General features: G+C 39.5%; 1 protein-coding gene across 1 annotated transcript in view; it reads right to left on the reverse strand.

Moving 5' to 3' along the window:
* Window positions 1–23767, reverse strand: part of EDIL3 (EGF like repeats and discoidin domains 3) — a 436701-nt gene that overhangs the window by 282260 nt on the left and 130674 nt on the right. The window contains exon 3 of the mRNA XM_075067055.1: window positions 5899–5928. Within this exon, the coding sequence (XP_074923156.1) occupies window positions 5899–5928 (30 nt within the window). The remainder of the gene's footprint in view (window positions 1–5898; window positions 5929–23767) is intronic.

Here is a 23767-nt window from a genome sequence, read left to right on the forward strand (position 1 = left end):
ACAAGACACCTATTATTTGAGGGTTATAAAGATACTAATCCTTCTACATAGGCTGTAATAATGGCCACTGGGCAGGGTATAATTCACTAAATTTATACTTTTAATGGGGCTACATAGAAAAGGCCAATGTGCCTTGCATGCTGAGAACCAAACTCCACCATGAAATGTAGAATCCAGGAAATATCATTTTATACTGCTGATAAAACGCAATCAATCAATCAATCAATCAATCCCTAATTATGACGTTACACTCCATATTCTTTATGGAAATATGCTTATGATTTGGATATGGCATAACAGATTCTTGTAAGGTATCATCAGAGAGATTATAATTTACTGAATGTGATTATCTAATTTGTATGCACATATCATTTCTGTATCTGAAGTCAGGAATATTGACTATGTAATAATTACAACTGTGTGTGTACTTGAGAGACACCCACTAGACAAAAGGCCATCAGCTTTAATGGACCATTAGGAAAAAGATAATGAGTCTTCGAAGATGTGGATCCCCCATCTTCTGGGAGTTCCTTCCTGTGGACATTGCAAATAATTCTGGTTTCATGGTTGCTTTGACACAGCAAGGTCAGGTGACAATGTCACCTGGTAAAAAGTGCCATCTTGGACACTGCTGGTACTTTTCCACTGGAAACAAAGGCTTCCTGCCTTATGTAAATTCTATTTAAGACTGGGGAGTAAGGAAAACAGGATCTTCTCCACTGCTTTCCTGCCTAAGAGGAAAGACTGCTGAAAGTACCTGAAGAGCCAAAGGAACTGAGCTGTGGGATGGCAAGGGCTGTGTCCAGACCGAGACAGAGGAGTCTAGTCTGCAAAGAGAAATACCTGAAACTCTAAGCTACAGACACTCTGCAACATGCCTAAAACAACATTTAGGGTGAGAAATTACTTCCTGAAACAAGTCTTTTTAAGATCTTAAGCTTAGTATCCGTGTTTTGTTTTTTTGCTTTGTAATCAGCATTGTTCTGTTTGCTATCCCTTATAATCACTTAAAATGTGTCTTTTATAGTTAATAAACTTGTTTTGGTTATTATTAAACCAAGTTTGTGCAATTTCTAATGGGGGAATTTTACATATCTTCCTCCACATTGAGGGAGGGGGTGAATTTATGAGCTTACTTTGTATAGGTTTCAGAGTGGTAGCCATGTTAGTCTGTATCAGCAAAAAGACAAGCACTCCTTGTTCTTTTTACTTTGTATAGATTTCTCTACAGTGCAAGACAATACTATTTTGGGTGTAGTTTCCAGAGGGGAGCTGTACTTGAGTGCTGGGCAATTTCCTTGTTGAACCTCCTCATAGAGAGCTGTTGGCAGACTGTGTGATTCTACAGCTGGTGAGTTCTTACGTGTGTGTGTGCTGCCAGAGGCCAGAGAGCCTAATTCAGCAAAACAGGGAGAGGGAGCCCAGGCTAGTGGAGCAGGCAGGCTCAGTGAAATCCCAGTACATCAAGTGATAGCCCAGAACGGGGGTCCAACCTGTCACACTAATGACCATCACTATGGTATTAGAAATATCTAATCATGATATTACTGCTTCAAGAACGGTATCATTTGGAGAAAAATATGGATGGCTATTTGTATTAGAATTGTTATTTATCAGTTGTCCTTTTTTTCCAACTATACAATGTATCTTTTTGCCTTTTGTGATTGATAGCATAGTCTTTGTTCTACAAAAGTCCAATGTCATACCTGAAGAAAAGTATTCAGAGTACAATCATAAATATCTTATGATTGTGAATGATAAATGATTACCCCTGAGCCTTGCAAATTATGAAAATGTCCTTACATTCCTCCAAAATCACTTCCATGTTAACTCTACTCCGCTGGCATCATAAGGTTAATTACACTCCTCCAAAACAAGTACCACAAACTAGATGAAAGATGTAAAGTACAAGCATTCTTTGAAGAGAAAGAAAACACTTGAGCTTCAGAAAAAACTTCCAGTAACTGAAAGAAATTTAAAGTTCTCTCTTTACAAGGCTTCCTTCTTTTAGGGTCTGATCCAATTCCTATTGAAGTCAATGGAAAGACTTCCATTGGCTGCAGTAGGCTTAGGATCAGGCCCCTAACATAATCTATAAACATGCATCTTTCATCAACAAGAAAAATGTTTGAGTCAGTATTATAGGGAAGGATTATTTGATTTATGCAGAACATAGAGTTCTAAATGCCAATAAAAGCTGGGAAAATAATTGTATTAAAAACACTTCCATAAGAATGTTGCAATCTATTACTTTCAGAACACTACCATCTGGTCATTCCTTAAAGCAAAATGAACAGAAACTATAAATTAAAAAGCTTCTAAAGATCTCAAATTGTTTATCTAAATGTTAATTTATACCCTGAAATGGATTAAAGAATAGTTGCATTCTGTGCATAATAGGAGAAACCCTGGAGTATTTTCTTTGAACAAGCAACACATCTATGAGAGGTTTTTTTTCTTTTAATTTTAAGTTTATTTCCATATAATAGCACTACATCAATAAGGTTAGAAGACTGGGCCTAATCTTGTACCCACTGAGGTCTATGACAGTTTTGATTTTGACTTCCTTAGGAACAAGATGGAGTATTTTCTGGTCACAACTTACACTGAGCTTCTGGACCATTGATTCACTGCGTTCTGTTTAAGGCTCCAATTAAGCCCATGCTTATAGAGTCAGTGGGACCAATCACAGCCTTAAAGTTTAGTGTTGCCTTGTGTGACCTTGAGGCTTTCCCCTCTTCCTTTGCAGCATAAACTGTGGCACATAATGGTTTTGTCTCATCTGGACTGTAATACTTCGGTCTAATTTTGGTCGTTGGGTTTAGTGTCACAGTGCTGGCTGGTGTTGGTAGCCTGTGATATACAGGAGATCAGACTGAACATTCTAGTGGTACCTTTTGAGTCAGAGAGAGTCATAGAGAGCTTTGCTGGATCAGAACCTGAAGCATGACATGATATATCTAGCAATATAACCAGAGTGGGTAATGCAAACTGCTTCCATTATATTAATTCAAATTTTAAAATGCATTTTCTTGGGTCAGATTTGTTCTCCTTGTGTATATACTTTTTGTGAATACTTGGAGTAGCTGAGTTTTACTGGCACAAATGTTTTCAATAAGTGAATTTCAACCCATATTGCAAATTCACCTGTTGGAAGGATTTCTACCAGAAACATTTGTGCACTTATCCAGACCATGGAACAGAAACAATATAACATTTTGTGTCTATTCAGCATCTAACACAAGGAGTCCTGGTCCATAGCTTTGTCTGCTTGGGGAAATTTACTGACATTACTATACCAGTATAATTATATCACAATTGTACCAGAATAATACCTCATGTGGCTACACTTACTTGGAATAATGTTTTTTTTTAATCAGGTTAGCTTATGTCCCACAAAGATGCCACTGTTATTTGGCATATCTGTGTGGAGAGTTATACCAGTGTGACTGTAACAATATAATTAAACCAGTAAAGTAATGCTGGTAAATTTCCCCATGCCCTGAGATTCCTAGGCACTCCCAAAATACACAAAACATTGGGCTGCTTATTTGATCTCAGCTAAGCAACATAGTTTCAATTTGAAATATTTCAAATATTTGTGACCATTTAATCAAGTGAAATATATTCATGGAACTTTGCAAAAATATTCATCAATAATGAATCACCATAATTCAAGGAACTTGTGAATTGCTTAGGGATATTCCACCAGCAGAAAAGCATCTAAATTATACACCCACACAATGAGCTCAGCTCCATCGAACATATGTTTGAACAATATTTGGAAGAAATATTCCAAAATACCGATGAAGGGCACAGTGTTACACTGGACCGCAAAACAAAAACAAAAAAAAAAGTCTGAAATTACATTCTTCTGTGATGCTATTTAAAAAGAAAGGTGGTCCTGGGGAATCAAGTACACAATTTCTCAGGGTGCTCTGAGACCTGTGAAATCCCATTTAGCAGGTCTAGCAGCACTCCAAGATGCTCACTGTCTGGCCTTCTTATGAGTTGGGAGCATTGTGGTTTTTCCCCCCTTTTGATTCATATGCCTGGTAGGATTTTTTGCAATGGGACTACTTGTGCAAGTGTCTGCATGCTCTATATTGTGCACAAGCTGGCACAAGCTAGCTCTATATTGTGTAAATATATGTATGTTTATGCCCACAAACTCACAGCATACTAGTGAAAAAAAAGCATGGTTAATACAGTTGCAGAAGGTTAAATATGACTGTTTCCATTTCTAATGCAAAAATTGGAACAACTGTAACTCTGACAGATCCCAGTCATTGGCAGGTGGGATCAAACTCAGGACCTCTGGAGCTTAGTGCATGAGCCTCTACAGCATGGGCTAAAAGCCAACCAGCTCTTAGCTAAGGCTGTAGAGCAGACTCATTTAACTCTCTAAGGGGTTTCGATGCCACTAGATGAGACAGAATACCATTTACACAACCATGGTTTTAATAGCTTTTGACTTTAATAGCTATGTCTGCTTTTGACATTTATTTTATTTGAAAACGTGTAATAGCTGCTTATTAAGATATATTAAACAAAATTGTAATGCTGGAAGGTCCTGCTACAATGGATTATCAGAACGCTGGAAATTTTAAAAATGATTTTAAAAATATCTTTAAACATGTTAAAGCAATTTAAATTCTCTTATCCAAACTCTTTTTTTCCCCTTGACTCCTTGTCTTCTTTCTAATCTCCATCATACTTTTGCTCTTGCACAGTTTAATCTGACACTATCTCCTTTTATTAAGCAACTTCATCTGCCTCCTTTCCTTCTTCCCACTTGTACAGTCTTTTTCTTGCTTATTCTCCATCTCTGCCTACCTTTTACCCTTCTTACTTTTATTCTCCTTCTTAATTATTTATATTTCCCTCAATATCATATTATTTGAGCACCTCACAATCTTTAGTGTATTTTCCTCACAATCTTTAAAGTATTTTCCTGTGAGGTTGGGTATTTCCCCCATCTTACAGATGGTGAACTGCATCTCGGAGGGGCTAAGTGACTTGTCCAACGTCAGACAGGAAGTCAGTGGCAGAGCAAGGACTTAAACCAGGTATCCCAAATCCTGGGCCATATTTGTACTTACAGAACCTCGTCTGACATAGCTATGTCAACAAAGATCCCTAGTGAAGATATAGCAGATGCGCAGAGAAGGTAGTGTTCTGCTGGCATAGCTGCCATCTGTCCGAACGACATTAGCTATGCCTACCAAGGCATTCTTCTGTCATTATATTTACATCTACACTAGAAAGTTTTGCCAGCATAGCTACTTCAGCTGTGGGGGAGACTTTTTGACACTCCTAGCTGATGTAACTTTGTCTGTAATGTAGAACAGGCCCTATACTACTGCTCTAACCCCTGTACAGATCCTCCCTTTCTACCTCTCATTCATCCCTACAATTTATTTTCTGCTACTCTAGGCCCTTCGTTTCTTCTGAACATGGTACTAATGTTCCTTCACATATGCTAGAACTATTACTAAGCCTGTGTGTATTAAAGTTTTTTAAATATCAAATTAGTGGATTCCTGATTAATTTGAGGTCATTAAGCTTAATCATGAGGGTAAGCAACAAATTTGTATCCTGGAACAATGTTCAGGGAGTTTCCAAACTAGACTCTGCAAGTGTGCTGTCAAATATCTTAATTATTTGTCAATCAGTTCTTCTGAAATAAGTCTAGGCATACTCAATGTTTCTAATATAAACCAAAGAACTGTCAAAAGGAGAGACCAAATAGGAGGGAAAGGCACTGATGCTGTAGTTAACTAGCCCCAAATTCAAAGCCATGTACCATGGTGTCATACTTTGGAGAGCACCTTGGTTAAAATTAAACCCAGAACCATCTGTAATGGCTAATACGATTAAATCATAAGATTATCTTACCTGCTGAAGTTGGCTCCTCTTCATCAGATTCTGGGCCCAAAAAAAGAAGAAAGAAAGAAAAAAGTTATAAATAGTTGAAGAAACTCAAACAGCACTAATTAAAAGCCATTTGATTACATTTAAATATACATACTAAAATCCAAAAGTGGCAATACAATGGCATAACGTGTGAGTTTTTAAATAGAAAGTCTGAATCGACTACTTTATCAGAATTCAGATTTATTAAAAAACCAAGCTAAGTCAACTGAGAACTTAACATGACTGAGTGGTTTTAGAGTCTTGCATCTGTATCCCCCTCCCTCTGTCCCCCGTCCTCCATATATATCTCCTGTGTAAAGACTACAGCGTAAAACTCATTATTTGCTAGAAGATATCAGTCAACACATTTCTGAGACCATATTAATTAAACGGAATAGTTACAGCACTGTTAACAGAAATGTGTTGCCATGATGACCTACTGAGAGAAAAGAGATAGAATTTTTCACAGGAATGTTCTGGAGTGGCCTCATTTGCTCCAGCTCAAGATAACAGGAAGTCCATCTATATTTCATAAACATACACATAATAAAAATGGTTTTCCCTACATCCCTCAAAAGTATTTAATCAAAGGGAAGGAAACTAACAAGTGATTAAATCACACATTCTTCTTATCCTAAGAAGTCAGTGGAGATTCAGCATAAAGGTGCCATAGGGAACTCTAAGATGATAGAGAGCTCTAGAGCATGATCGTTTTTTTGATCAGTATTCCTCAGCATTTTAAAGATAAGGTTACCTTTTTGTTTCACTGAAAAAACAGTTTTTCCACTTTCCCTACCACAGACATCTGCTTTTTAGCTTGCTTGGAAAGCACATCTCTTCAAATGCTGGGCTGGACAGGATAAAAACACACAAAGCCTCTGGTAGCACCAATGAATGTGGACTGAGAACCATGTAACATGCTTCCTCCCTCAGGTAATTGCTTCTACAACTTGACTACAGTTGGCTGACAAAAAGAGAGAGATTTCAAAGATTTTTGAAAACTTTGATCTCCTGCATGATTTATTTTTCCCTCTTCACCTACATCAACATATATAATTTGAGGACTCCTTATTTTTACTGAAACTTTATAGCAGACACCTTTGGGAACCTCTTTCATCACATATGAATTGCTCGGTATATAACTCTTGGGTAATTTAATATTGTGTTCTGTATGTATTGTATATGACAATTATCTTGGACACAGGGGTTACTTCTAATTGCACTGGAGTGAAGTAGTCTTTCCAAGGGGCATCAGAATCAATCAATAGCAGCTAATGAAATGTTGCGTGAGGCACCAGCCAGCTGCTTTCCTTTGCTTAAACTCTTTTGAGAGGTTTATTAATGCAACTCAGTATTCAGAAAGAACTGAAAAGGATAAGGAACAAGAAGCTAGACACAACACAGTAACAAATGCCTAAAAAAACCCTTATGGAAATAATCACCGGTGTAATGACTACTTTGTCAAATAAGCATATACAGGATTGAACTTAAATTTTATGACAGAAAGAAAATGTTCTATTATAGATGTACTGAAATTAAGTAAAAGATGGCCATGTCAATTCAGGATTTAAAGACAATAGGAGAGAAGAAGGAGGAGGAGGAGGAAAGATGCTCTGCTCTGCTAAGACATGGCACACTGGAAGATGCTGGAATTCACTGATAGCCTCAGGTCTTGCTGCAATGCCCATTTAAGTTAATTGCAAAGCTCCTGTTGACTTTAATGGTGTAAGATCAGGCTCTAAACAAGCTTTTTGAGAGGAGAAAAAACAAACAAACTCCATATTGCTGAAAAGTTAAGTGCTGGCCCTCTTGAAATCAAGGGGAGTTTTGCCATTGTCTTCAAAGGAGCCAGAATGTCACCAACAGTCATTAATATGCTCTGCTTTGCTGGGCAGCCTTTGAACCTAATGAGTAGTGCTTTTGTTTGTGGTTAGACAAATCCACTGTATTTACAGATTTTCATTTTATGACTTTTTTCTCAATTTTCTATCCAGTACCAAAAAAAGTTGCTTATTTTAAAAATGGAATAGATTCTATAGACTGTTAGCTCAGTGACTATGTTGTAGGAGCTCCAGAGAAAGGAAACTGACTTTTGAGCTGAAGAGTGGTGGAAACAGAAATGAACTGATGACTTGCGCACTCAGTCAAAAGAAAACAAGTTGCAATTTCCCCAGCTACCAAGGAGTTGCAGGGAGGGCAGAACAGGGCCGGCTCCAGGGGTTTTGCTGCCCCAAGCAGCCAAAAAAAAAAAAAAAAGCCACAATCACGATCTGCAGCAATTCAGTGGGAGGTCCTTCGCTCGGAGTGGGAGTGAGGGACCCTCCCCCGAATTGCCCCCGAATCCCTGAAAGTGCCGCCCCGCTCAGGAGTGGCCGCCCCAAGCACCTGCTTGATAAGCTGGTGCCTGGAGCCAGCCCTGGGCAGAAGGACTGGTGAAACATCAGCATGAACCAAGAGAGATCAACAGTTAGAGCAGTAGAAATGGCAAGTGTATCTGCAAATCCAGTCGTTTGTGGACTGGGAGGAACAGCACCAGCATGAGAGAGAAGAGGAGCAGGAATATTAATATCAGCTCAAGATGAAGAAACTGCATCAGCAGGACCAGCTTCAACAATATCTGCCTGAGTTGGAGAAACCGCACCAGCCAAAATGATAGGTGGAGCCAGTGCTGGGGCGGTGGTGGCCAGATTCTAAATTACTTCCTCACATTAGGGAGAGGGATGACATGGAGGTGTTTTAAATGCTTTTGAAATGGGGTGTGAATTGAATAAGGTGGGGAAAGAGGCTGTGGTACGGAATGTGGCTCTACAAGTGCTCCAGGGCTGGAGCACCCACAGGGAAAAAATGGTGGGTGTGGAGTACCCACCACCAGCTCCCTATCAGTGCCCTCCCAGTACCTTCTCCCTGCCAGCTGTTTCACAGCATGCAGGAGGCTTGGGTCGGGGGAGGAGTGAAGATGCAGTGTGCTCAGGGGAGGGGGAAGAACTGGGCAGGAAGAGGCAAGGCAGGGGTGGAGCAGGGGTGAAAAGAGGTAGGGCGGGGCCTTGGGAAAACAGGTGGAGTGAGGGTGGGGCCTGGGGCAGAGCCAGGGGTCAAGCACCCCCTGACACTTTGGAAAGTCAGCACCTGTGTCTGGCTCCACTATTGTCAGGGACAAAAGGCTTGGACATTTTCACCCTTATCAACAGTGGTGGACAGATGATGAGCTGTGTAAACCAGATTTGTTGTAAAAGTTTAAACTGACCCCTAAAACATATAGCAAAAGGTTTTGGCCATGTTCTATAAGTTGCCAAGGGGTCATTTTGCCTGGGATTGCCCACTTTATCCCCTGAAGCCCAGTGCAGTGATGGAAAGGCCAGCCGCATCCCAGCCTCACAGAGTTACCTGAGTGACTGATTCTCCAGAGGGAGGGATTCACACTGCTAGCCCTCCGATAGCATATAAATCATCATGATGAGCCATTCATACTTCTAAACCACTGCCCACATGGCATGCTGCACCCTCCTGAGTGCAAATACATTGGATTGCCAGTGGGAGCAGAAGGTGATAGTCAATGGAGAGACATTCACTGAATGAAACTATTGGGACTGCTAAGACCTCTAGTTAAACCCCATGTCATGAAGTCCCATCCAATGCTACCAAGATGTGAAAATGGATTGAAGTTCCTGGTGTCAAAGCCTTCACTCCACCTACAGCCCAGATTTCTATACCGATCCAGGAGTGGTACTGATTTTAGGTCAATTGTCACATAGTCCATATTCTTTGTTTTAGGAAATGATATTATGGCTTTGATGCAGAAGTGAATCAGACCCACTCAGTTAGCTCCAGAGTGAGAAAAGACTCTGTTAGCCAAAATGCAAATATGAAAGCTGAGAGGGAGAAAGGGGGTGGATCCTTCTCACTAGTTTCCAAGGGGAATCGAGATACCTTCCCCGGGTACGCAAATACCTGAGAAGGGAGGAGTGAGGAGAACTACAGCCAGGAAGGAAAAGAAACTTCTTCCCACAGTCTCTGACTGCCTGATGGTCTGTGAAAAAGAATCCTGAGCCGGTGGAAAAAGGAATTGTGCTCACTTTGCCTCAGTGGGTGGGAAACAATACTCCTCCTCCTCCCCAGAGAGAAGCTGAGATTAGACTAGATCCTGAGCACTGAGAAGGTGGGCAGAAAAAGGAATGTGGCTATGGGAGAAGTTTGAAGACTCTCCCTTGCCATCCAGAGAGGCACCACCTCCTGGAGAGGCTCATTTATCCTAGTTCAGCCTGGATTCTCCAGAGGCCAAAAGACAAAGAAAGGACCTTGGACAAACAGCCTGAGTTTAAACTGATTCAGGGCCTGCTTTTTGATCCACAAACAGACAGGGCCTTCTGTTCAAAGGAGACCCAATCCTTAGGGAACAGTTGGAAGAACTGATACCAATCAGAACCTTTGTGCAGACTGGGGGAGGGAGGTGATATATGGTAAACTTATTAGCATGCATATAGGTTCTTTACTGTTTTAATATGTTTTCTCTGTAATGCCTGTACCTTACAAATAAACACGCTTGCTTAGAAAGAGCAGTATGGTAACTTAACTATGAGCAATTGTGCTGTTTAGAGCCTCTGAAGAGAAGGCAAAGCAGGCCTGCCTAGGCAATCTGACTTGCTGGGGAATTCAGCGTAGGCAGGGATCTGTTCAGCCTAGAAAAACCCAGGAGAGAGAAAAAGACACGTCTTTGTCCAGGAGAGGTGAGAGCAAGGGAGTCAGAAGCTTAATACGGAAGGGGAATACAGGTGCAGTTCCCCCGAATTGTGACAGAGATAACTAAAACTGTACTTGTCTGTTCTAAAGGATGATTACCATAACTCTTGAAAAGCTAGAAGAACTCACTGAATATAATGAGAAGGCAAGATCTTGGCCAACATGATATTAACCAGTAGAGAAGTCACTGCTCAAAATTAACTGATTTTTCCCTTTGCAGTCCAAACAGAACTCCCTGATATTCCAGGGCAGAAATATGCACATTTAGAATTGCTTTCATGAAAAAGGCAAAGACCTAATTTTAGCAGTCATTACTGTATTTCTAAATCCTGAACTGGAAATATGTATTAAAAATTAAATATGAATAAATTAAATATGAAATTCCACAGCCTTATGCACACAGTGATTTCTTTATTAAGTAAGTATTAAATTATCCTGCTGTCCATGACAGGATTTCTTTTATCACTGATAGCTTGAAAGGCCACGTCTGAAAAACAAACTGCTTTTAATAAGCCATAGGACTCTTTCCTTTAAAAAAAAAAAATGTTTGCAGCAAGACTCTGTATAACACATGACTGGAAATTTGGACTTCCCCTCCTGTGTAATTGTGGTATAGTAAAATATGGACTGTCCTTGTAATGGACAAGCTTTCACATCATGTATGTACGTATAGCGAGGCGGCCTGATTCCCAGCTGTGCCTGAGAAGACCGAGCCAGAACAAACACCAAAGTGAGCGGAGCCACCGCCGCCTGTTCCCGCCCCCCGGAAGTCAAGGGGCGGGACAGAAAGTATAAAGGCCCGGCCCTAGAGCTCAAGTGGCCGCTAGAGAGGACAGACGCTGGTGCCGTAGCCCCTGCCAAGCCGAGCCTGCCCCGGGCTCGCTACCCTGAGGAGCACTGGCCGGACCTACCCCTCTCCCGGTGCCCCGAGGAGCTGCCTGAACGTCCCAGCGCCCAGTATCCCGAGGACCAGCCCCGCTTACCCAGTGCTCAGTATCCTGAGGAGCCCATTGTGGGGGACACTGTGGAAGACGCGGGTGATACACAGGTACCAACGAGGGGGGGGAGGGATTGGAAGTGGCCCAGGGGTAGCCGACCCTAGTCTGGCTCCAGGAGACCCCGAACCAATGTCAATGTGTTGCGGTCAGGATCCCCAGTGACACAGCAGCAGATTGTCTGCCACTGTTAGGGCCCCAGGCTGGGACGCAGTGGAGTGGGAGGGCCTGCGTCCCCCCCTGCCACCCTTCCAGGGGTGGCAGACTCCCCCTCTTGCTGGCCTGAAAGGGTCTGAGCCCTGAAGTGCTTGTTGCCCCGCCCTGCCCAAGGGCCTGGGCTAATAGACTCTTTGTTTGCTCAGTCCCTGTCTAAGGGCCTGAGCCCTGAACTGCTTGTTGCCCTGCCCTCCCCAAGGGCCTGGGGTAACAGACTCTTTGTTTGTTCTATCCCTGCCTAAAGGACTGAGCCTTGAACTACTTGTTGCCCCTCCCTGCCCAAGGAGCTGGGCTTCTATCCTGTTTGTTTGCTCAGCTCCAGCCTGAGGGCCTGAGCTCCTGACTGTTTCCTGTTTCACCAAGCTAAGGTGACAGCTCACCCAACTCGTGGAGCTAGGCGGACTGGCTCCCAGCCGTGCCTGAGAGGGCCGAGCCCCCACACTGGACCCTTACAGTACATAAGAAATGCACCAAAAGGAGGATAGGTATTTCAAAATTTGGACACTCTTTTTAGTGTACTCAGAGCTGGAGGGCTCCGCAGACAGCAGGCCAGAATCTTTAGCCAGATTCTGTGAATATTAACCTGATCCTGAATAAGTAATGTACAATTTAGTATGTAAATGTAGTATTGCAATTTTGCCTTAATAAGAAGTGTTTAAAAAAAGAATACACTGTACATTGTTCATCCCAGCTCAAACACGTCAGCTCTCCACTTGCCATTAAATTATTGATAATAAACTATCATCACCACAACACTATTCCTGTGATTAGCAGCAATTTCAATCCTAAAGTTATTTAAAAAAAAAAACCAACTATTTATACAATAAGTCTCATCCATGATAATTAGCAGTAAATTTCCTAATTATCTTATTTCAGAGATGAGGAAGGAGGAAAAACAAAAAAATAAACGAACCACATTGCTTCGCACAAAATGTGCTGTTCATTATGCCTGGCATTAGTTTGGCATAATCAGTCAAACCGTTCTCCCACTGATTTCACAAGGGGTGGGAGGGATCAGGAATGGGCCCATACTGAGTAGCTTGGAAGACATGGATATCTCCACTAGTATGTCAAAGAAGTCTGTATAAAGTGGTGGCATGATAATGATCTTGAAGTATTTGGAGACGTAAAACACCAAAACTGAACCAGTTTGCAACTTTAAAAATGTTTTTAAAAGTTTTTTTTTTTCTTTCTACAGTGGAGCATTAACAAATAATATGATGTCATATGGCAGCACAAGGATTTTATTGCTGTACACTTAGAACAAATTTGATGCACATTTGTGATTACTTGTATAACTCACTCATGTTTTGGTCATAAGTGAGTAATACATTCATCCTTAATATATGCTAATAAAACACATACACAATCACAGAAGAAATAGATTTGAACAGAGGGTCTAGTAACATGAATTGTTTAGGATATATCATACTACTGGTATGAGAGCAGCTATGAAAATGCAATGATGCTATGTTAGCATGGGAGTGACTATAATAATACCTATGTTAAGCCTCAGCGTTCGACCATTATACAGGTAGGTGTTTTCAGAAGTGCAAGCAAATCCAGTCTGAGCTTTGAGGTGTAGTAAATTTGAAGTCTATTAAGGGGGCAGTTCACTGGTGGCTTACATTAGCTTTGTTTCGAAGAAAGTGGTCATCAAGGATTAGGGTGACCAGATGTCCCGATTTTATAGGGATAGTCCCAATTTTGGGGTCTTTTTTCTTACATAGGCTCCTATTACCCCCCACGACATCCAGATTTTTCACACTTGCTGTCTGGTCACCCTGTCAAGGATTAATGCTAGAACTAGTTGCCTTCAACACTTTTTACTAATATTTGTAAGAAAACGTAATGGGTGCATGATTTGGAAGAATTGATAACAATAAAAACAGTGAACTATCTACAGGGTATTATTTCATACAAAACTCTACATATTTAGGCTTTTGAGTAAAATGCATCAAATCAAGCCAAAACAACATCAACACCCCATAGTACGCAACAGTTTCTGGATTTAACGTCAATTTCAAATGAAAGAAAATGTGAAAGATTCCTTTTCTTTTTTGCACTAAAATTTAACACTGACAAGTGGTTCTGAAAAACTGCAGCCATATAATTATTAAAATCATAGCTGGGAAATGACGAAAAACATAATGCAATTCTTTCAAGAAGGTTAACATTCAAAGTGCTGTTTAGATATGTTCATGGCATTGCTTGAAGTAAAAATCAATGGGATAATTGACTTTTGGCATATTACAGTTGTTAATGGACACAAGAAGATTGCCTATGTTGATGTTACTAGATCTGTCAACAGCACTCAATATACCATTGACCATCAAATTTTGTTCCCTTGCATAGTGTGTTTGCTGGTGTGGTCGTACATTTTTTCCCCCTCTTACTTAAGAACTCTGATATTAAGGGGAGGATGGTGGAGAGAAGTATCACATAGATCCATTTTCACCCCTCCTGTTCAATGTACATAAATTATATTGAGTTATATTGTTGGAATGAGCAATGAAGGCCATCACTGTGGTGTTACTACTCTGCTGTGCATCTCTTTTTTGTCAAAGCCAGACTTTGCTCTGCAGCGAAGCAGCTGAAACATAGCCTAAATAATACAGAAATGATGGCAGTTGCTCAAGGATGCTTCCATCTTCTATTGGGAATGTAGACTCACTCTATTCCAATATAGTATGTAACGTTAGGGTAACAGTGGGTCCTTCCATGTTCATGAATTTTCAGGTAGTGGCATTGCCCCTTTCCAGCTACAGCTGGCCAAGTTGTCCATAGCTTTCTAGAACTGGTGGCAAGATGTTCCACAGATTGGTGCATTCAAGAGAGAATACGTTCTCTCTCTTTTCCTGCCTCTTTGCCATTATATTTCAAGACACATATGACTAACAAAAGGCTAGCCTCAACTTCCAGGAAATTAAGATTAGCAAAATCTTCATTAAAATATAAAAATATATAGGAGATTTCCACACTAAAAATTCCTTTTTTGTTTCTTCTTATGAATGTCTTGGGCATCAGTGTCATGATGATTATTAGGATGTCTATTGTTTGCTTTTTAAAACAAAATCTAATGTAAGAAATACCAAGGGGAGTGGCAAATTATCATCTTTTTCAATCTTTAAGTAGAGGCTGGATGTTTGAGAGAGATACTCTAGTTCAACCACACGTTACTGGCCTTTATAGGGTTCACATATGTAGTAGGAGAGAATAACTCTGCCCACTGCATGACTTACTAAGTGAAATTCTATATCCTATATTTTACAAATCAGATTAGATGATCGTACTCATGTTTCCTGCCCTTAAAAATCAATGAATCCGTTGGAATAGTATCAATATTATAATTTTCGTAAGCATTCCATTAATTTAGCATTCCCCATGTTTTTTTTAAATTATTATGTTTAATATCCTTGTTTTATTTCTATGTCTGTTACTGTAAGAACTTCAAGGGTTTTTTTTTTGTTCTTGTTGACTGAGAATTAAGATGAACAACAACAAAATACAGCTAACTGAATGAGTCGACCCAGTGCCTACTGAAGAAATCATACACCTGACTGTTTGCATGATAAAAACTGTAGTAATTTCTTTTTAAAATAAATCATCTGGTATGCATAGCCATTCAATGAAGTTCTGTCAACATCACAACAGGTTAACTTTAGAGCACTAATTTTGAAACTAGTGGCTGTCTGTCATGACTGAAACATCACAAAACTATATAAACCTACTCCCGTGTGTGTGTGTGAAGATACAATCAAGGATTAAAAATATAAATAAATATGTAACAAAATATACAAATATAAAACCTAATGTACTTCAAATGATCATTAATATTAATCACTACGAGCACAGGTCTATAAATTATACAGCAAAGTCTTCACTCCTCTCATATTTTATAAAACTTGCTCTAACATACCAATAAAGAACCTTTTAAGTTAAATACTTATATTTTATAGCCCTTTTTAACTAAGTAGGCACCTGCTAACATCTGTTATAGTTAACAATGAAAAACTCAGTCCATTATATTCCCATCTTTACACAAAGATACATGTCTACAACATGGTGCGGCTTATCAGTGCTAAACGGCAGACACCAACAAACACTCTCATCAGGGACAAACAAGGTCACCTACTAACAACAGAAAAAGAACAAGAAATGTTCTGGACAGGGCATTTCAAAGAATTGCTGAACAGGGAGCCACCTAAAGAGAAAGCAAATATCTAGGAGGCAGAAGAAGATCTTGATATCAACACAGATACCCCATATAAGGAAGAGATCATTCGAGCCATCAAATCCTTAAAAAATGGGAAAGCTCCTGGCAGGGATAACTTGAATACAGAATTGTTAAAGGTAAATCCTGAGTTACAAGCATCTATCCTGGCCCCTCTATTTATATCAGTCTATCAAAGGGGAAAAGTGCCAGATGAGTGGACCAATGGAGTAACAGTGAAGATACCAAAGAAAGGAACTCTCAGTGATTGTAATAATTGGCATGGTATCTCACTTTTCTCTGTGCCAAGCAAAGTATTGTGCAAGATCATAGTCCAGCATATATCAGAGGCAGTTGATAGAGTTCTCAGAAAAGAGCAAGCCAGTTTTTGGAAAGGGCGTGGATGCATAGATCAGATCTTCACGATATGAAACATAATAGAAGCATACTTAGAATGGCAACAGAAACTCTGCATAAACTTCATATATTTTGAGAAGGCTTTTGATAGCATTGACAGGACCAGTCAGCATTTACAGTGCATTTTGCAGGCATATGGAATCCTTCTCTGTATAATCAACATCATCAAAAGCTTGTATTTCTTCCTTACATGCAGTGTTGATCACAGTGAGCTTAGTTTTGAAGTCAAAACAGGAGTTTGTCAGGGATGTGTCATGTCTGCAATCCTCTTCAACATTGCCATTGACTGGATAATGCAGCATACAATAGAAGACATGCTAAGAGGCATTAAATGGACACCCTTCTGATCCCTTGAAGACCTGGACTTTGCAGATGATTTCATTCTCCAATCACATATCCAACACCATATACAACAAAAAACAACTTGACTCATCAAATTCAGCCAGCAAATAGGACTGAAAGTCAACCATAATAAGACAGATATTATAACCTTTAATATTGCTTCACCATCACCAATACGGATGGAGATTATGGTCTCACCAATGTAGAAACATTCACATATTGTACTTGGGCAGCACCATCAGCCAGGATGGTGGAAGAAGCCAGGACATCCGTAACAAAATCAATACAGCCAGGAACATCTTCAGGAGCTTAAATGCAGTCTAGTAATCATCAAAATACAACACCAAAACCAAACTCAAGATTTATCAGAGCTGCATACTTTGAACATTACTTTATAGTGCAGAATGCTGAGGAATGAGAAAGTATGACATGTTCAAACTGTCTTTCTATACAACCTGCTTCAGAAAAATCCTCCATATCGTTTGGCCCAGAACAATCTCAGATGAAGATCTATTGACACAGTGAAGCCAAGAGGATATCAGCACCATCATTGCCAGTAGGCGTTGGAGATGGATCGGTCATGTGCTTCGAATGGAAGCTCATTCCATCACCAGAGTAGTAATGCTGCACACCTGAAGGCAAGTAAAAATGAGGCTGCCTGAAAACAACACAGTGAAGATCTGTGAAAGCCAAGCTGAAAAAACCTGGGGCACAGCTGGAGAAACTACTGAAAGGCTTGTCATAAACAAACAGGAGTGAACGAGCTTTGTCACTGCCCTAAACACCAGAGGCATCATGGGAACATGATGATGATGATTTACACACACAGGTCAGGTGCTCTGACCTTCAAGGCTGAAATTTTCCACATATGATTTTTTGTTTGCTTGTTTATTTGTATGGTTTAAGGAAAATTTGATCAAAATACTTTCAGACATTTGTATGTGGCTGGAAAATAAAAAAAGCACAATACTCCCCATTGTAAAAACATCCTGCTTTTATTCTACAATCATTTCTACCAACCCCATCAGTAAGACAACAAAATCAGCTGAAAGTGTAATGTTGAAGTTGGAATCGGTGGATATACAATTCATTTTCATTGAGTCTAGTGCCTTTGGTTTGGGGCAAAACATTATTTATTGTTGGATGGGATGTGAGAAAAAAAAATCATTGTGGGCTGAATACGGTATGCTTACACAGCAATAGCCCACCTGCACTAGCTTAAATCCAGCTAGTGCAGGAAATGACGGCAGCAAACATAGATCAGCACAGTATTCAGACTGGGCTAACAAACAGAGTATGTACCCAGGGTCCATGCTAGGCTTGCACTACATGCGCTGAATACATTAGTAGTTTTCAGTGGTTCAGAGTCAAGCTGGATGGGCGTATCAAGTGGGGTCTCACAGGGATCAGTTCTGGGTCCAGTTCCATTCAATATCTTCATCAATGATTTAGATAATGGCAAGGAGAGTACACTTATAAAGTTTGCGGACTTGGTGGGAAGAGTTGCAAGTGCTTTGGAGGATAGAATTAAAATTCAGAGTTATCTGGACAAACTGGAGAAATAGTCTGAATTAAATACGATGAAATTCAATACAGACAAATGCAAAGTATTCCACTTAGGAAGGAACAGTGAGTTGCACACATACAAAATGGGATATGACTGCCTAGGGAAGGAGTACTTCAGAAAGAGATCTGGGGGTTAGAGTGGATCACAAGCTAAATATGAGTTAACAGTGTAACACTGTTGCAAAAAAAAAAACAAAAACAAAAACAAAAAACAAAAAGAAAACATAATTCTGGGCTGCATTATCAGGAGTGTTGTGAACAAGACACAGGAAATAATTTTACTGCTCTACTCCATGCTGACTTAGCCTCAACTGGATTATTGTGTCCAGGTCTGGGTGTCATATTTCAGGAAAGATGTGAACAAAACTGGAGAAAGTCCAGAGAAGAGCAACAAAAATGTACTGGAACATAACTATGAATGTTGAAGGAAACAGACACAAAATGGACACTTTCCAGTAATGCTAACATTAACACAAAACTCAATGATTATCAAAGAAGATGATACATAATAAGGAGTCTGAGTCTTCAGGGAACTGAATGCATCTTGAGCTGAGACTTCCTTGTGCCTCCCAGAACTGCCAAACATTTTACCAAGATTGATCCCTAAAATACTACCAAAAAATTTAAGATTCTCTCAGTATCAACACAATTATATAAAATTATTAAATCTTGAGGTCTCAGGCCCTATTACTCATGAGAAAATAAAGTGTATATAAAAAAAAAATGAAAATTATTTTAATGAATGAAGTCACTAGAAGTCTAAAGTTTATCAGCTTCTCTGACTTAACCTTTGTAAAGAGCACTTTGAACATAAGTACCAGTCAGCATTCCAGTACTTCTCTGTACTTCCAGTTCTCCCAGTGCTTCTCAATTTTGATCTGTGAAGAAGCCAGATTTATTGATTATAAAATATGTTTTGTTAGGAGCTGGGTTTTTTTTTTTTCATATGAAAGTATTTGGATTTCAAGACTATACTGGTCTTTAGTTTTTTAGACCAAGTTTATTCACATTTCATATATCATATTTTAGTAATTTAAGACCAGATTTTCAAAAGGGCTCAACCCTCAACAGCTCTCAATGAGGTCAAAAGGAACGGTTAGGTGCTGAGCACTTCTGAAAATCTGGTCCTTAATTCTTTTTGGCCTTCTCCCTCCCACACCAAAACACTGATAGCTAAGCCTTCCTTTAACTTACCCCATTTGAAGTAATGACTGACGAGCTCTAAAGCACTTATACACCTAAATCTCCATTCTGCAACACTGACTTTCTAACGTGCTGGGGGGGGGGGGAGGGGGCTTGACCCCTGGCTGTGCACCAGGATTCGCCCCCACTCTACACCTTCACCCCAAGACCCCAACCCCATCCTGCCTCTTCCTGCCCTCATTCCATCCCCACCCTGCCTCTTCCCACCCAGTTCTGCCCCTCTCCCCTGAGTGCGCCCCACCCTCGCTCCTCCTCCTCCCCCCAGTGCCTTCTGCACACCATGGAACAGATGATCACAGCAGGTGAGAGATGCTAAGGGTAGGGGGAGGAGTTGATTGGGGGCTGCTGGTGGGTGCTCAGCACTCATTTTTTCCCAGTGGGTGCTCCAGCCCCAGAGCACCCATGGAGTTGGCTCCTATGCACCATTGTGATTTTCTAGGCTGATCTTGTATATAAAACACAGGCCATAGAATCTCCTTGAATTAATTTCTGTTTGATTTAGAGAATATCTTTTAGAAAAAAACAACACATAATACCCTTGATCCTCATTCATAGTTCCCATTCTATGGCTCCATATCTATGGACTTTCCATTATCAACAGAGAACAACAGATGGTGATTAGATAGCTCTTATGGTAATACAAAGTTTGCCTTTAGGACATCAAGTTGCTTACCATTCTCAATTCAATTTATGCTGCAGATTATATGGAATAGTCTTAACATTTGACCCGTAGGGAGACACTTTGGACTTGGTACTTCTGAAACAAACTGCTCAGTTGGAGGGACAATTGATAGCAAAAATTGACTTCTATGCTTAACCAACTCTTTCCTCTATCCATGGATGATGTCACAGATGATGGCAGCGTTGCTATCAACTCTAAACTACAGAAGATGTGTATTTTATGGTACCTATTTTACCACATTAACACTAATATATTAAACTACACTTAGCAACTGCTCAATAATTGCAATAGCCAAAACTGCTATTGACACAGTCTCCATCTGCAAGGCCCGAGGAAATTTTATCAAGGAGGCAGTGTGTGAACTTTGCCTCCTGAAATCCAGGAAGCACAGAGAAATTTGTTCTGCCATCTCCCTTGTTTTCATTACAAGCACAAATTTAAAAAAAAAAAAGTTAATTTTAGAGGATCCAATCTTTCTTGTTGCCACACTTTATGTCAGCTCCTCAGAGATAAACTAAATACTGTGTATCCTCAACACAATGTTACTTTATTTTCGAAGATTTTATTTTAATATAAAACATTTTTAACATTTGTGTGACAGTTATTCATCTAATTCTTGCCAGTGTAAACATAGAATAACTCCATTGACTTCAATGGAGGGAGAGAAAGGGCAATTCTTACACTTTTTTGGCAAAATGCATTTAAAATTTGTTTCTTCAAAAGATTTTTCTCACTAAAAATTGTATGGTACCTTAATTGAGCAGAAAATATTTTCCATAAAGGAATTTATTTAATTTAAAATTTAATATTCTAACAATGTATTTTAAGAATCTATGTTAATTACTATGTGCATACAGTATTCAGGAAAAGCATAATACAGCTAAGATTCTTATGACTAAATAGGAGATATATTCAAGAAACCAAAATTAAAAATTGTGGTTATAAATATTCATTGGAGGGGAGATTCTTCCATCTCTTAAATATCCCATGCTTTAAACTAATGGATTTTAGTTATACTTTTGAATTTAAAAGAACTATATGGCTAGCTTATGTACTATATGTACCATCTGTATGTGTATGAGAATGTCTAGAGGGAAGCAGGGAGGGAGAGAGAGACACACACACAAATCACACAAAAGTGCATCTCTGATTTACACACACTTACAAATATATACACACAGACAAACTGAATTCATAAACACACATATATGTCAGAAAAAGATATGCATACCCATATGTATAGAGTGCTGAAGGGAAATTTCTACATGTTACATGTCATATGGTAAAGCTAAAATGAAACATCCAGGATTTAGTCGTTTTCACTTGTATGTCTTTTTATTGATTCTGTGCTGTACCCTAGGGTCTTTGTATACAAAGTTCTTTATAAATGTGAAAATGATTGACTGAATAGATTGTTATCTCCCAATGACCTGCAACAAATCAATTAAACATACATTTCTATTGTGTTCTTCTTATATTATATCTTATCTCAGTAACAAATTTTCATATGATCTCATTGAACACCAGTAGAAGGTTAGAGGCCAGTTCAGATCTGGAATAATATGTATGCAATGCTACTGAAATCAGCAGAATTATAACTCAAAGCTGGCCAGAAAATGGAAATCTCTTCCAGCAAGATATTTTGCTTGCTTAAAAAAATGTTCCCACCCCAAATTGGGACAAAACTTCAACAACATAAATTTTCCCCCCAAATGGACTATTTCTGGATTCCATTTTTGGGAGAACCTAAATGGATTTTTTGGCTTGTCGGCTGCCTGCCTGGGAAGGCTCTTGTCAATTTCATTTTCTTCTTGCAATCAAAAAGTGCAATTAACAAGAGCTTTCCTGGTTAGCAGACATTTATTCTCCACCAAAAATATTTTTTGGGGGGAGGGGGGAGAGGGAGAGAGAATTAAAGTTTTCCAAAGGAAAATTTCTATTTTGTTTAAAGGGAACTTTGTCAGAGTTTTCTGATGGAAAATTCTTGATCAGCTCTAGCTGTAACCACTTAGATCAGATCTGAATTTGGGCTAATGAATCCCAGATAATTCCTTTGTAACTGGGGTCAAGATTTCACAGCAGTAAGTGATCACGTAAAATGTATTAGCATTTAGCTGTGACAAATGTAGAGTATAAGTACAAAGAGGCTTAATGAAGCTCTAGCCTATTTTCCAAAACACATTACTTTGTGATTACCTTCAGGCTTCAACACTACGTGAGGCTTCAGAAGCCTGGGGAAGGTCACAAGTCCTAGCTTTGTAACAGTCTATTGCGTGAGAGGAAAGGTCAGCCAGGCCACAGAAGAATTTTTTCTTTTATACTGACACAGCTGAAGTGATCCTCAAGGGGGAGACAGATCAAATTAATAAGCTAAATCTTCCATCTGTGGACCTTTTTACAACAGATTCATCAGGCAATTTAAAAAAAATGATCAGTGAGTGGCTATGGGAACTGTGTTTGCCCAGTGATAGAACATGTCCCCATAACAGCATGAATGTGGACAGAGTTTGGTTGCCAAAGTCCAAGTTACCCAGAAAATTTTACCACTAAAAATACAAAACAAAACAAATAAAACTAACCCAAAAGATATTCCACATCTTTTCTCGGTACACGTCTCTTTTTGTGTGCTGGAAGACCTTTGGCCTTAATCCTTATTTTTAATCACCTAGAACCTTTTATGGATTTTTTTTTCTTAGTGCTCCATTGATTACCTTACTCTATCAGTTAAACTCAACACCTCCACCACCAAAATATGTTAGTTATCTTCCTGTACACACTAAAGACATTTACTGACATCATTCCTAACAGAAGAGAACAAGGACTTTGCACAAATGGGGAAAGGGGAATGACAGGCAGCAAAACAGGGCTGCAATTTACAGCTGCCAAGCAAGAAGAACAGTGGAGCTACTATGGATCATTTTTTGAACAAACAGAGCTCATAAGACATACAAAGAAATTTCTGTTTGTTATAGACAGGGATTTAAATTCGGCTCAAGAGGCAAATTAAATTAGAAGGGGGAAAAGATGATGCCATTTCATTTCATCCCGATTAACCAGTCATTTGAACAATCAACGACAAGCACTTTTCCTAATTAAAGGACTAATCCTGCTCCAAACGCGGTGCTATTAGACTGCATGACAAACTCCCATTGACTTCAGTGGGATCAGGAGAAACCCTATAATAGCAAATGTTATCCTTCAAAGTGTATTCACATAAAATATGTATTAAAAAGGAATGCTGCTAATTTTGCACTTCCACAGTAATAACAAGATTCATAACATTTTATCTTTTAAACATCACTGAAATGTTTTTTCCTCTAGTATTTTGAGGAAAATCTTTCCCCGCGACCTTGGGTCATCAAGGATTAGACCTGAGATCAAATATATTTGGTTGTAATAGTTTAAAAATAATGGAATCCATCTAATCTGGGATTGTCAATCATCTTTAGGACTCCATTTTCTCTTTCAGAGGTTGTATGT

The sequence above is a fragment of the Chelonoidis abingdonii genome, chromosome 6 (assembly GCF_003597395.2).
Source record: "Chelonoidis abingdonii isolate Lonesome George chromosome 6, CheloAbing_2.0, whole genome shotgun sequence".
Classification (NCBI taxonomy): domain Eukaryota; kingdom Metazoa; phylum Chordata; order Testudines; family Testudinidae; genus Chelonoidis; species Chelonoidis abingdonii.